General features: G+C 37.2%; 1 protein-coding gene across 1 annotated transcript in view; it reads right to left on the bottom strand.

Moving 5' to 3' along the window:
- Positions 1–16,551, bottom strand: part of CNGB3 (cyclic nucleotide gated channel subunit beta 3) — a 150,589-nt gene that overhangs the window by 111,369 nt on the left and 22,669 nt on the right. Inside the window, 5 exon segments of the mRNA XM_054595285.1 lie at positions 1,105–1,197; positions 6,610–6,711; positions 15,608–15,662; positions 16,209–16,258; positions 16,260–16,299. Coding sequence (XP_054451260.1) covers positions 1,105–1,197; positions 6,610–6,711; positions 15,608–15,662; positions 16,209–16,258; positions 16,260–16,299 — 340 coding nt within the window.

Genomic DNA, 16,551 nt, shown 5'->3' with positions numbered 1-16,551 from the left:
ACAATAACTCCTATTGGGCCTTCCTCTGGTCTATTTTTCACCCACCAGGATGGTTGACATTTTTCAAACAAATCTCAGATAGGTCACCTTCTGCTCAAGGTCTGCCATGATTTTTGTATCAGAGTACCATCCAGAGTCTGTGTTGCAGCCTCCCTCCTCTCTTCCTCATCACTGTGCCTTAGATCCAGTCTCCCAGCTCAGGGCTTCCTGCCACCTTTACTCTTGTGATCTCTCTAACCCCTTCCTCCCTTCCGTCCTCCCATACTCTGTAGGGCTCACTCCCTTGCTCCTACAGCTTCTGTTCAAATTCTCAGTGCATATCATCTTCCCTCATCTATTTCCTTTTGTTTACAGCATTACCACTTCCACATAGTATATATTTATTTTTACTTCTCCTCTTTTGGAATTTAAGCTTAATTTGTGTGAGTATTTATTTTAAAATCTTGTATTATCAGTGTCTGGAATGGTGCCTAAAATGTAGTGTGGACTTAATAAATATCTGTGAATGAATGAATTAAATAGATAGACCACTGAGTGTCCCACAAAGAATCACTTTTAGGTGAGAAAAACATATCCAATGTAAATCTAAGGAGAGGGTACTAAGATTAAAAACATTCAAAAAGTTAAAACTTTCTGTGTTATGCATTTTTAAAAAGAACCCTTTAAATTTGAATTTATCCATCTAACAAGTTTAGCTCCAGAGCATTTGTACAGAAGACAAGAGTAGGGATGGTTCTCCTATTGTCAGACCTGTCCAGATTAACCTGGGGCCTGCCTGTCAGGTATTATCTGCCCACATTCAATAATGGGAAGACAGAGATAGTAGCAGATTGCTGAGTATGATGATAGTTAAATTAACATCAGAAAGACCTGAAGAAGTCTTTCTCTTTGACTAATTAAGAGAGAAGGCCTCTAAAGAATAAGACATTAGCTGAAGGGAAAGCCGTAGTTTATTTGACTCTAATCCTATGTAACTTCTCCAAATTATTTTGATTTTTGTTAAAACATAAGAGAAAACAGTCTTAAATGCTGTGGACAGCAAGAGGTTAGATTTTACATAGAAATAGCTATGATGCCTTTCTACTCATCATAAAAGGACTTTGCCTTGAACAAGTCAACTTTGCTGAGAATATTGAAGTTCACATCCACGGTGAGGGCTAACTGCATTGTGGTGGGCAGGGCCGCAATCAGGCCTGACTCTTCTTTTTACTGGTAAACACATCAACTCACAAAGCAGAATAATTAATAAAAAACATCATCAAGTTATGAGAAAAAAGAAAAAATGAACAAAATGCTAACTTTTTATAAGTAAACAGCTACATCAAATTCTATTTTCATGAGATCTACTGGTCACACATGCCTATCACAGTAGCACTATGACCAACTGCTGAGGATATAACAGTTCTGAATAAACCAGATCATGTATTTGCTGAAACTTTAGATAGAGTTTAGTGGCCACGAGGCAAAAACTAGTAAGTTGAGAGACTAGAATGGGAAAAGATCTACTTCCTGTGTTCTTAATCTGTGGATTTTAGCCCTGGTAGCCTAGGGATGATAATGAGTACCATGTGGCATATAAAATCTCAGAGCTCTGCCATTATTCTATTTGACATTTTTCACAACTCTAAAGTAAGTTTCTCATTCCTACTTGGCAGAAAGAAGAAACAGAAAGAGAATGACGCTCAGAGACTGGCTCAGTCGTGCATAATTTGTGGGCAGTTCAGCTGGGAATGAAATCTAAAGAAGAAATGTTCTCAGTGTATTCAAATTATTATTATTTATTTGTTTATCAAACTTTTCTACCTGTGAATGAAATGATGGTCCTTCACGCAGATGGACTGTTCCATAAACAAAACTGCCCATTCTTAGTGTCTAGAATGTTACAAGTTTCTGAGAATTGTTCATTTTTGATATTTTATATCCATTTAGAATAGAATAATTGCTATATTATAGTCTAATTTGGACTCCTATATTAGTTCCAAATAGGAAAATCCTTTCTATAGAAGCACATATCCTTGTTCTAGAGGGAAGTTTTGTCTTCAAATTCAGTGCCGAGTCTCTTAAAACAAGCAAAAAGGTGGACAAAGGTCCTACTGTTAGTAGCCAGGGGTTCTTATCTGCTCTTTTATAACCCTTGTGTTTTGAGAATTGCATTGTGTTTTGCATTCTAGAGGCTTTTCTGGCTTCTTGGTGGCACTAGTTCCTCTTTTTAGTAACATGCAAGGGAGCCCCGATACAGCTAGCAGCTGACTTCTCAACAGAAACACTACAAGCCAGAAGGAGATGACAAGAAATATTCCAAACAAAAACCAAAGGCCTGCAGCCAAGACTATTCTATCCAGCAAGGATCTCAGTTAAAATGTAAGATGAAATAATGAATTTCCCAGGCAAAAGAAGGATAAAGGAATACACCTCCACCAAACCAGAACTACAAGATATGCTAAAGAGACTACTTTAAGAAGATGAAGAAAAAGAATGAGAAAGAGAGGATCACAGGTTCAAAGGGAAAAGATGAATAGGTACCTATCAGTAATAACTTTAAATGTAAATGGATTAAATGTCTGAATCCAAAGACATAGGATAGATAAATGGATAAAAAAACAAGACCCACACATATTCTGTCTGCAAGAGACCCACTTCAGAATATAGGACCCACACAGATTGAAAGTGAAAGGATGGAAAAAATAATCCAAGCAAATGAACAGGGAAAAAAGCAGGGGTGGCAATAATTATATCAGGCAAAAGAGATTTCAAAACAAATACCATAAAAAGAGACCCAGAAGGACACTTTATAATACTCAAAGAAGACATAAAGAAGACATCAAGATGACATAAACATTGTAAATGTATATGCACCCAACATAGGAGCATCCCAATATATAAGGAAAATGTTGGAGGACTTCAAGAAAGATATATACAGTAACACACTGATAGTAGGGGATTTTAACACCCCACTGTCTACAATGGATAGATCTTCCAAACAAAACATCAACAAGGATATTGTGAAACTGGATGACACACTAGATCAAATGTACTTAACTGGCATATATTGAACCTTTCATCCCAAAGAATCTAAGTACACATTCTTTTCAAATGCACATGGAACAGTTTGAAAGAGAGACCACAATGTAGGACAAAAACAAGCCTCAAAAAATTCAGGAAAATCAAAATCATAGCAAGCATTTTCTTGGACCACAACGGCTTGAAAGTACAAACCAACCTCAAAGAAAAATCTCAAAAACATTCAAACTCATGGAGACTGACTAGCACACTATTAAACAATGAATGGGTCAATAATGAGATCAAAGAACAAATCAGAAAGTTTCTGGAAACAAATGAATATAACACACAACAGTCCAAAACTTATGGGACACAGAGAAGGAAGTCCTGAGAGGGAAGTTCATAGCAATACAACCCTACCTAAAAAAGATAGAAACATTTCAAATAAATGACTTAACAATACAGCTTCAGGAACTGGAGGAACAACAACAAACAAAGTCCAGAGCAAGTAGAAGGAAGGAAATAATCACAATCAGAGTAGAACTGAATCAGAGTAGAGAGACTAAAAGAACAATTCAATGAATCAACAAATCCAGGAGCTGGTTCTTCAAAAAGATAAACAAAATTCACAAGTCTTTAAGCAGACTCATCAAGAAAAAAAGGGAGCGGACTCAAATAAATAAAATCAGAAATAAAAGAGGAGAAATAACAACTGATACTACAGAAATAGAAAGGATTGTAAGAAATTACTGTGAACATTTTATGTCAAGAAATTTGAAAACCTTAATGAAATGGACAATTTTCTGGGAAAATACAACCTTCCAACATTGAATGAAGAAGAAGCAGAAAGCCTGCACAGGCTGATATCAGCGGGTGAAATTGAAGCAGTAATACAAAAACTCCCTGCACACAAAAGCCATGGCTGGATGGTTTCACAGGAAAATTTTACAAAACATTTTAGGAAGAGATAACCCCTCTCCTTCTCAAACTATTCCATAAAATCCAAGAAGAAAGAAGACTCCCAAACTCTTTTTATGAGGACAGCATCATCTTAATCCCAAAGCCAGATAAAGACACAACAAGGAAAGAAAACTACAGGCCAGTGTCACTAATGGACATAGGTGTAGAAATTCTCCACAAAATATTGGCAAACTGCATCCAGCAATACATTAAAAAGATCATCTGCCATGATCAAGTGGTATTCATCCCAGGGATGCAAGATAGTTCAATATTTGTAAATCAATAAACGTTAATATATCACATAAACAAAAGGAAAGGCAAAAACCACATGGTCATCTCAATAGATGCGGAAAAATCATTTGATAAGCGACAGCACCCATTTCTGATAAAAACGCTCAGCAAAGTGGGAATAAAGGGGGCATACCTCAACGTAATAAAGGCCATATATGAAAACCCTAGAGCTAACATCATACTCAATGGACAAAAACTAAAATCCATCCCACTAAGATTGGGAACAAGACAAGAATGTCCACTTTTACCACTTCTATTCAACTTAGTATTGGAAGTCTTAGCCACACCAATTAGACAAGAAAAAGAAATAAAAGGCATCCAAATTGTAAAAGAGGACATAAACCTATCATTGTTTGCAGATGAAATGATAATGTACATGGAAAACCTCTTAGAATCCAACAACAAAAAAAACTACTCGACCTAATAAGTGAAATTGACAATACAGCAGGATACAAAATCAATATTCAGAAATTGAAGACATTTTTGTACACCAACAATGAAATATCAGAATCAGAAATCAGAAAATAAATCCCCTCTGCTATAGCCACAAGAAAAATAAAGTACCTAGGAATAAACTTAACCAAGGAGGTAAAACACATGTACACAGAAAACTATACAACACTGAGGAAAGAAATGAAGGAAGACATAAATAAATGGAGACAAACTGCATTCATGGATTTGAAGGTTTAACATTATGTAATGTCCACAGTACCCAAAGAAACTTGTCGATTCAATGCAATCTCTATTAAAATACCAATGACATATTTCACAGACATAGAACAAACATTTCAAAAATTTATATGGAACTATAAATTACTCTGAATAGCCACTGCAATTTTGAGAAAGAAGTCCAAAGCAGGAGGGATCACAATACCTGGCATCAAACTACATTACAAGGCCACTGTAATCAAGGCAGTCTGGTACTGGCATAAGAAGAGACCCATAGATCAGTGGTTTAGAATAGAGAGCCCAGAAATAAATGCATGTCTCTATGGTCAATTAATATTTGACAAAGGGTGGAGAAGAATAACATGGAGGAAAAATAGCCTTTTTAATAAATGGTGTTCAGAGAGCTAGACAGCTACATGTAAAAAATTGAAATTTGACCACCAATTGACACCATATACAAAAATAAATTCAACATGTATAAAAGACTTAAACATATGTCACAACACTATAAAAGTCCTAGAGGAGAATATAGGCAGGAAAATATCAGATATTCCATGCAGCAATATTTTCACCTGTATGTCCCCTACAGCAAGGGACATAAAGGGAAAAATCAGCAAATGAGACTTCATAAAAATAAGAAGCTTCTGCATGGCCTCAGGACATATCAGCAAAAGGAAAATGGAGTCAGCCATATGGAAAAATATATTTGCCAATGATACCTCAGACAGGGGTTTAATCTCCAAAATATATAAAGGACCCACCAACTCCACTCCAAGAAGACAAACAATCCAATGAAAAAAATGGGCAAAAGACAGGAACAGACACTTCTCCAAGGAGGATATACACAGGACCCAGAGACATATGAGAGGATGCTCAGCATCACTAGCCATCAGAGAAATGCAAATTAAAACCACAATGAGATACTACTCCACCTCGGTCAGAATGGCCATCATAAATAAATCAACAAACAGGTGCTGGCAAGGTTGTGGAGAAAAGGGAACCCTAGTACACTATTAATGGGAATGCAGACTTGTGCAGCCACTGTGGAAAACAGTTTGGAATTTCCTCAAAAAGCTAAAAATGGAACTACCTTTTGACCCAGTGATTCCACTGCTGAGATTATACCCTAAGAATCTCAAAACAGAAAGTCAAAAGAACCTATGCACTCCAGTGTTCACAGCAGCACAATTTACAGTAGCCAAGTGTTGGAAGCAACGTAAATACCCTTCAGTGAATGAGTGGATCAAAAAACTATGGTATATTTACACAATGGAATACTACATAGGAGAAAGAAAGAAAGAGCTACTACCATTTGGGACAGCATGGATGGAACTGGAGAGCATTATGCTAAGTGAAATAAGCCAGGCGGTGAAAGACAAATACCATGTGATCTCACCTGTAAGTGGAATCTAATCAGCAAAGGAAGCAGGCAAGGAAAATATGACTAGCAACATTGAAAGAAAGAAGAAACTTGTAAGATGGGAGGGATGGAGGGAGTGAGGTGGGTAGCTAGGGTGGAAAGAGGAAGGATCAAATCAAGGAACAGGTGTGAAGTACACATGGACAAAGCCAAGGTGCAGAAGGTTTGAGGGGGAGAAGTAGGGGTAGGTAAGGCAGGGGAAAGTAGTGGCAGGTAAATATAGATAAGTGTTTTGAAAAATTTAAAAAAGAGAAATTTTAAAAAGGAACTTGAAGAAAAAAATGAAATAAGTGTTCATGTATGATGGTATGATTCATGTATACCCAGCAGCTCTTCTGAGTGGCTGTTGCTTTCCCAATGACATCTCACATCTAAAACCAAGAATACAGTCAATCCACACATTACATTCTAATTCTGACAACCATATTTTTAACACTCTGATATGTCCATATTTCTACCATTTATATAAAACACTGGGCAAATTATGACCCAATACCAATAACAGCAATACCTGTCTTTTCTACCACATGAGGCTTTCGTGAGGATTCAGTCACATAATGCACATGACTACACACAGTTCTTTGAAAATTTGTGTATTACTACAAAGATGTTAGTTGATATTTAAAAAACTACCCAGCTTTTGCTTGTGCAATGAATGTACAAAGAAAGTTGAGCCATTACCTGGCAGCATCGCTAGGCTATTTTGGTGAACCTCTCTCTGAAAGTCTCCTTCATAGATTATCCAGTGGCATAGATTATTGAGTGGCTATAGACTCAATTCATCATGAAATTGCAACCCCTATATTTCCTCTTGTATTGCTCAGACTGATAAAATCTACCCTTGTCATGTTTAAGGAACAGTATCCACAGAAGTTGAAATCACTGAAGCTTCATTTACTATTATGACAATACTTAAGGGTCTGTCAGGTTTAGTTCTTGGATGTTTATAACTCAGCCATAAAAACCTACTCTAAGTTAAAAGCTGATCTTTAAGGTCACAGCACAAAAAAAAGATATATAGCTTGACTTTTCCTCTCATATTGAAGTGCTTGTAAATTTGCTTTGACTGTGGGCTTATAATGGGGAGGAAAACCAGGGCCTCACTTTCACACTAATATTCATTCTAGTAGCTGAGTCTTTTCTGCCAGTGGAGAAATATCTCACTCTTCGATGCCCAGCTTCAGTGGCTCTTATTGTGACACCTTCCTCAGTTCCCCTTTCAGAATTAATAGGCTCTTGTCCTTATGAAAATTATCTGGTAAGCAGCAATGCATATAGTCACACTATATAGCTGCTTTTTAGCCTATAATATACTTACTTATTCCAAATATTCTTCAGTGACCTCAATTCCTACATCTCTTTTCTCCAAGCTGTTCTGGACAGATTATGAACATGACTGAGTCATCTAATACAATAAGAATTGGGACAATAGGGGTTGGGTTAGTAAATTTAACAGTTTTAAATTAGAAACCAATAACCACTAAAAGCATTACTGATCCATACTGAAGGCCCAGAACTTGTAGTGACAGTAATCTGAGTGATTTATGTGCTGGATTTGGTGGTGTAGGATTTGAGGTAGTTGTGCATCCATCATGTGCTCAGGTTAGGGAAGATTGTGAGGACATGAGAAGGGGAAAGTGTCAGTCTTTGAGTCTGATCAGAGATTAGAGTATTGCAGTTAAAATGTGATGATCAGGTCTGGGTGTAGTTTTTGGTGTGGTTATAGGTGGGGATTTTGAATAAGTGGCACTGCTGTCTTGGGCCCTCTTATTTTTGTTTCTAACTGTTCACCTTATCATTTTTACTCACTATGAGAGTTTAAAGCACAAACCTCTACCTTCTGTCTCAGTCTTTCTCTTGCGCTTTAAGTAGTGCACTTTCAGTAGCTTCATATTTCTTCCTGTCCTTCCTGGAATCTCAAATTCAATATAAAGCAGATGTAGGGTGGTGTATAAAGCACTGCTTCTCAAACTTGCCCATGCATATGCACCTGAAAAATCTTGTTAAAATGAAGAGGTCAACTTCCTTAGGTCTTGGGTCTAGCCTGAACTCTAAATTTCCCAAGTGATATGGTATTGCTGATCTGAATACTACATTCTGAGTAGCAAGAATATTGAGCTTGAGCTAGACAGTTTTTATCTTGTAAAAATTGTCTTGGATATAGTAAGTACTAAATACATGTTGGATTTTACTATCAGTACCAATATTATATCTCTAGCATATGACTGCATAAATTACACATGAATTTGAATTGCACTTCTCTCTAAACAAGCAGGATATTTTCAACCATTGTTAATAAAATTTCCATAGCCATTAAGATTCTATTTTAAACACATTTTTTAACTGCTTGGTGTTCATATCAAACCTAAATATTTTCTAAGCAGAGTTGCTTTTGCAACCTCTCTCTACTCCTATTACCATGCTTGGGTTAGAGCTGCCATATCATATTAATTTTCTTAACCATGTTTTTATTTTCTGTATTTTGATGCTTTGATATCTGGGATTTTCCCTTCCAAAATTAGCCAATTACTGGAGATAACAAGAAAAACTCTCCTGGAGATAGTATGCCTTCCACATGCAAACTGACCAATGTAGAACCTTCTTCCTTGGGCTCTCACTTTCCTGGTCAGTATCTGCCAGCTCCCATCACCCCAGAGTCAGGAACAGACAACTAGAGACAGCTCATACACTTCAGAACCCACAAAATTATCTAAACTAATGAATCCTAACCCCACTTACCCTGCTCATTAGTTTCCTCCATGGTGCTTTTTCCTGTGCCCCCCTTAGTGTGATGTTACCCATTCTCTTGGATCTTTTTGTAAAACAAATAATTTTTGATGCCAATTGCATCTTAATCTGTTGGCCTCACCATACCAAAGTAATAATAAGATCTATATTTTAAAAAAGTATCGCACCTCCAATTTATACTATATTTTGATGGATCTTTCTTGAATCTCTTCTTTGTTTAAAATCTTCCCCTGGCCAACTTCCCATTGCTTTGAGGATAAAGTCACCATCTCTGATTTAACTTTCAGAGCCCCTAAACTGTCTTGTCTCTACATATATCTCTAACCTTATTTACAATCTTCGTTCCCTCCAGTCCTTCTGGTACCGGTCCATTTCTTCAAACATATCCTGAATCTTGTCTGTTCTTTTTTTAAAATGATGTTTCAAATGCATTCTCCTCCAAGAAACCTCCTGGGAAGCTTCCCTTTTCTGAGCTAATACAGAGTGTTCAGGCTCTCCTTTAGTACTTATGGATAACAGATTCTTGACATTCATGGATGTATGAGTTGAGTTTTGATTATGTGTGCTAGGCTTCAGATGTTATAAAGAATAGTTTTTATTGCTAAATTTTGTTAAAGTAGGGGTTTTATTCACGCTGTTGTAAGTGTGGTGAGTAAGAACCAATTGTTTATCTTCTGGGAATAACCACTGTGTGATTTTGTCTAACTCTTTCCCCAGCACACAGACCTTAACATGGTGTTTTTAGTTTCGCTCTCAAACATGTAGCATGTAAAGTAGCTTCCAAGAAATGTAACTTATAAAGATACTTTACTGTCAAGCTTTTTTATTTCTTGTGAATCTGGGAATTCACAAGGATATTGTGCTCCATCTCTTGCAAATGCCAGTTTCCTTGCAATAGTTATTTATGTAACTGCTTTATTTTCTTTCTAGGCTGTGATTTCTTGAGCGTAAAGACAATGCGATGACATGTTTATGAATCAATGATTTATTAATTAGATTAATTTAAGTGGCATTTGCAAACATCTGCATTAAATGATTTTTAAAGTTGATTTTAACCCAGAGATTTTATATCAATATTTGAAATTTAAGTAAATAAGAGAGTTAAAAAAAACTTAAAAATATCCAAACCTGAAGGGATGTTTATTGATTTTAGAGAGAGAGGAAAGGAGAGAGAGAGAGAAAAAAATATTGATTGGTTCCCTCGTGTAAACACCCTGACCAAGGATTGGACCCACAACCTAGGCATGTGCCCTGAACTGGGATCAAACCTGCAAACTTCTCGTGTATGGGCTGATGCTCCAACAAACTGAGCCACCTAGCAAGGGGAATAAGAGAGCTTTTATAGGTTTTCAGGAAGCTCCAAGTAAAAAGTTATTTTATAAGTTGACTTTTTCTGCAGGTCTATCCTAACACTCGTTGCACACAGGTCTTTTGGTGGATTTAATGGTTTAAAAATTGAAAATAGTTGTTGACCCACTCATATCCTCCTTCAATTCATTAAAAGAGATTAAAGTTAGTTTTACAAAAGCACCATATAGAGAAACTATCAGGATCTTACAACAAACTATATCAACCTGGAAAAGGACATAGAAACTACCAAAAAGACACAAGAGGATATGAAGAATACCATTTCTGAGTTGAAGAACACAGTAGAAGGAATCCAAAGCAGGCTGGATGAAGTTGAGGACCGAATCAGTGAGATGGAGGATAAGGTAGAAAGAAGCTCCCAGAAAGAACAAGAAATGGAAAAAAGACTCAAAAAGAATGAAGAAGCATGTAGGGAAATGCAGGACAACCTGAAATGCAATAATATCCGTATAATAGGGATACCAGAACGAGAAGAAGAGGACCAAGGGATAGAGAACCTCCTCGAAAAAGTAATGATGGAAAATTTCCCTAATTTGAGGAGAGAAAGGCTCTCATGGATCCAGGAGGCACAGAGGACCCCACTCAAGAGGGACTCAAAGAGGTCCACTCCAAGACACATCATCATTAAAATGGCAACAAACAAAGACAAAGAGAGAATCCTCAAGGCAGCAGGGAGAAGGAGAGAGTAATAACAAGGGGCTGCCTAGGAGCTGACTTCTCAACAGAAACACCACAAGCCATAAGGGAATGGCAACACATATTCCAAGTCATGAAAAATAAGGGCCTACAGCCAAGGCTGCTCTACAAAGCTAGGCTCTCCATTAAAATAGAAGGGGAAATATGGAGTTTCCCAGACAAGAGAAAGCTAAAAGAATACATCTCTACCAAACCAGCACTCCACGATATGCTCAAGAGACTAGTTTAAGAAGATGAAGGAAAAGAATGAGAGGGAGAGGAACACAGGTATAAAGAGAAAAGATGAGTAAGTTTCTATCAGTAATATCTCTCAATGTGAATGGACTAAATGCACCAACCAAAAGACACAAGGTAGCTGAATGGATAAGAAAACATGACCCACACATATGCTGCCTCCAAGAGACCGACCTTAGAGCAAGCGACCTACACAGATTGAAAGTAAAGGGATGGAAAAAAAATATTCCAAGCAAATGGGCAAGGGAAAAAGGTCACGGTTGCCATACTTGTGTCAGACAAAGTAGATTTCAAAACAAAAGCCATAAAAAGAGACCCAGCGGGGCACTTTATAATACTTAAAGGAAGAATCTATCAAGAAGACATAAACATTGTAAACTTATATGCTCCCAATATAGGAGGCCCCAAGTATATAAGGAGAATCTTGGATGACTTCAAATAAGATATAGACAGAAACACACTGATAGTAAGGGATTTCAACACCTCACTGTCAAAAATGGACAGATCTTCCAAAAAAAACAAGGATAATGTGGAGCTGAATGACACACTGAATCAAAGAGACTTAACTGACATATAGAGAACCTTACATTCCAAAGAAGAAAAATACACATTCTTTTCAAATGCTCATGGCAGTTTTTCAAAGATAGACCACATCATATGACACATAGCAAATCTCATCAACTTCAGGAAAACTGAAATAATACCAAACTTTTTGTCAGACCACAAGGGCTTGAAACTGGAAATCAACCTCAAAGAGAAACATCAAAAACTTACAATCTCATGGAGACTGAGAGTAGATTATTAAACAATGAAAGGGTCAATAATGAGATAAGAGAAGAAATCAAAAAATGTTTGGAAACAAATGAAAATGAACAGACAACAGTCCAAAACCTATGGGACACAGCAAAGGCAGTCCTGAAAGGGAAGTTCATAGCAATAATAGGTTACCTAAAAAAGATAGAAACTTTTCAAATAAAAGACCTAACACTACAACTTCGGGAACTGGAGAAACAACAACAAATCAATCCCAGAGGAAGTACAAAGAAGATAATAGTCAATATTAGAGCAAAACTGAATGACATAGAGATGAAAAGAACAATTCAAAGGATCAACGAATCCAGAAGCTAGTTCTTTGAAAAGATGAATAAAATTGACAAGCCTTTAAGAAGACTCAGCAAGAAAAAAAGGGAGAGGACCCAAATTAACAATAGCAGAAATGAAAGAAGGGAAATAACAACTGATAACACAGATATACAAAGGATTGTCAGAAACTATTATGAACAATTATATGTCAAGAAATTTGAAAACTGGGATGAAATGGACAAATTTCTAGAAAAGTATAATCTTCCAACACTGAAGGAGGAAGAAACAGAAGCTTGAACAGACCGATAACAGCTGGGGAAATTGAAGAAGTAATCAAGAAACTCCTGACACACAAAAGCCCAGGGCCGGATGGTTTCACAGGAGAATTTTACAAAACATTTAAGGAAGAGCTAACCCCTGTCCTTCTCAGACTATTCCAAAAAATCAAAGAGGAGGGAAGAGTCCCAGACTCTTTTTATGAGACCCACATCACCCTGACCGCAATACCAGATAAAGACCCTACAAAGAAAGAAAACTACAGGCCAATTTCGCTGATGAACATAGATGCTAAAATCCTCAACAAAATAGTGGCAAACCGCATCCAGCAATACATTCAAAAGATTATCCATCACGATCAAGTGAGATTCATCCCAGGGATGCAGGGATGGTTCAATATATGCAAATCAGTAAACGTGATACATCACATAAATAAAAGAAAAGACAAAAACCACATGATCATCTTGATAGACACATAAAAAGCATTCGATAAGGTATAGCACCCATTTATGATCAAAACACTCAGCAAAATGGGAATAAATGGGGCATTCCTCAACGTAATAAAGGCTATATATGAAAAACCTACAACCAACATCATACTCAACGGGCAAAAACTGAAATCTTTCCCACTAAGATCGGGAACACGACAAGGATGTTCGCTCTCACCGCTTCTTTTCAACATCGTATTGGAAGTCCTAGCCACAGCAGTCAGAGAAGAGAAAGAGATAAAAGGCATCCAAATAGGAGAGGAGGAATTAAAGCTATCATGCTTGCAGATGACATGATAGTGTACATAGAGAACCCTGTGGACTCTACCAAAAAACTCCTCTACCTAATAAGTGAATTTGGCCAAACAGCAGGATACAAAGTCAACATTCAGAAAACAAAGGCATTCTTGTACACCTGCAATGCAATAGAAGAAGAAGAAATTGGAAAAAAATACCATTCAATATAGCAAGAAGAAAAATAAAGTACCTAGGCATAAATTTAACCAAAGACGTAAAAGACCTGTACGCAGAAAACTATACAACATTGAAGAAAGAATATAAGGAAGACACAAATAAATGGAAGCATATACCGTGCTCATGGATTGGAAGAATTAATATCATCAAAATGTCCATACTACCCAAAGCAATTTATAGATTCAACACAATCCATATTAAGATACCAATGACATATTTCACAGAAATAGAACAGACATTTCAAAAATATATATGGAACCATAAATCACCCCGAAGAGCTGCAGCAATTTTGAGAAAGAAACACAAAGTAGGAGGGATCACAATACTGGACATCAAACTGTACCACAAAGCCACTATACTCAAAACAATCTGGTACTGGCACAAGAACAGACCCATAGACCAGTGGAACAGAATAGAAAGCCCAGAAATAAGCGCACGTGTATATGAGCATCTAATATTTGACAAAGGGGGCAGAAGCATAAAATGGAGATATAATAACCTCTTCAAAAAATGGTGTTGGGAGAGCTGGACGGCTACATGCAAAAAATTGAAACTGGATCATCAGCTGACACCATACACAGAAATAAACTCAAGATGGATATAAGACTTAAATATAAGTCGCAACACCATAAAAGTCCTAGAGGAGAACGTTGGCAGGGAACTCTCAGATATCCCACGCAGCAATTTTTTCACTGATATGTCTCCTAAAGCAAGGGACATAAAGGAAGAATAAACAAGTGGGACCTCATCAAAATAAGAAGCTTCTGCACGGATAAAGAAAACTTCATCAAAATGAAAAGGGAGCCAACCGTATGGGAAAATATATTTGCTAACGATACATCAGATAGAGGTTTGATCTCCAAGATATATAAAGAACTCACTCGACTCCACTCCAAGAAGACTAATGATCCAATCCAAAAATGGGCAAAGGACCTGGTCAGACGCTTTTCCAAGGAGGAGATACAGAGGGCCCAGAGGCATTTGTAAGGATGCTCAGCATCACTAGCCATCAGAGAAATGCAGATCAAAACCACCATGAGGTACCACCTCACACCAGTCAGAATAGCCATCATAACACATCCGCAAACAACAGGTGCTGGCAAGGCTGTGGAGAAAAGGGAACCCTAGTCCACTGTTGGTGGGAATGCAGACTGGTGCAGCCACAGTGGAAAGCAGTGTGGAATTTCCTCAAAAAGTTGAAAATGGAACTGCCTTTGAATCCAGTGATTCCCCTGCTGGGACTATACCCCAAGAATCCCCAAGCAGCAATTCAAAAGGACCTATGCACCCCAATGTTCATAGCAGCACAGTGTACAAGAGGCACGTGTTAGAAGCAACCTAAATGCCCATCAGTAGATGATTGTATCAAAAAATGATGGTACATTTATACAATGGACTACTACGCAACAGAAAGAAAAAAAGAACTACTAAACTTCGCAACAGCTTGGACGGATCTGGAGAGCGTTATGCTAAGCAAAATAAGCCAGGGGTCAAAAGACAAATACCATATGATCTCACCTATAAGTGGAACCTAACCAACAATAGAAAGATGCAAGGAAAATGAGACCAGCAACACTGAAAGGAAAAGAAATCAACAGAGAAAAGAGGGTGGAGGGAAGGGGGGCGGGGAAACAAAAGGGAAGGGGAAAGTCAAGGAACATATAGCAAAGACTCATAGACAGAACCAAAGGGGAAGAGCTGAGGGAGGGAAGGAGGGAGGGTGAAGGGAAAGTGGTGGGGGGTTAGGCAGAGACAAATGTTTGAAAAAATAAAGAAAAAAATAAAAATAAAAAATAAATCACCATATAGATTTTGAGTGTTCCTCTTAATGTTTACAAAGACTTGTTAGCTTTTTAAAAATGACAGTGTTATGTATCTAGGTTTTCACATTTCAATGTACCTGACCAATTAAACTGGAGAACACAAAAACTACCCCCCCCAAAATTTCCGCAGCTGAAAAACAATTTTCTTTTCTTTTTTAAAATTAATTATTTTTTTTGTTCATATACATTGTCTCTAGCTTCCTACCACCACTTTTCCCTGTCCTCATCCCCCACCTTTCTCCCTCAATCCTTCCCCACTTTGGCTTTGTCTATGAGTCTTTGATACATGTTCCTTGACTTGACCCTTCCCTTCCCTTTCCCCACCTCCCTCCCTCCTTCTCTCTTTACTCTGTTGATTTCTTTTCCTGTTGTTGGTCATATTTTCCTTGCTTATTTGTTTTTTTGGTTAGGTTCCACTTATAGGTGAGATCATATGGTATTTGCCTTTTACCACCTGGCTTATTTCGCTTTACATAATGCTCTTTAGTGCCATCCATGCTGTCGTTAAGTTTAGTAGTTCTTTTTTTTCTTTATGCTGCGTAGGATTCCATTGTGTAAATGTACCATAGTTTTTTGATCCACTCATCTACTGATGGGTATTTAGGTTGCTTCTAACACTTAGCTATTGTAAATTGCGCTGTTATGAACATTGGGGTGCATAGATATTTTGAATTGGTGTGAAAAACAATTTTCAATAAAGTTTGTGGTTCTAGAACCCCCCCCAATGATAACCAAACTTTGAAGTGCCCAGTAATAACATCTCAGATACATGTGAAAAGAGAAGACATACAGTTTGTTTTTTACTACAACAATAAAATATCACTATGCTTGGGGTATAGATTACTATTACTTTATAATACATGTCTTCTTAATCAGGGTTTGTTTCTATAGAAAGCATTGGGAAATACCATGCATTTTAATGTAAATTTATTGATAAACTTTGTGAAATGACTCAACAAATCTGAGGAGGGTGTTTACTAGCTCTTCCACTTGTCTCTTACTACAAAAAATTACTCAAAAA

Source organism: Pteronotus mesoamericanus, unplaced genomic scaffold (assembly GCF_021234165.1).
Source record: "Pteronotus mesoamericanus isolate MK-2021 breed Mesoamerican mustached bat unplaced genomic scaffold, CSHL_Meso_final scaffold_54, whole genome shotgun sequence".
In the NCBI taxonomy this organism is placed as follows: domain Eukaryota; kingdom Metazoa; phylum Chordata; class Mammalia; order Chiroptera; family Mormoopidae; genus Pteronotus; species Pteronotus mesoamericanus.
Note: the sequence above shows the minus strand (reverse complement) of the source record. Positions and strands in the feature narration are given on the sequence as shown.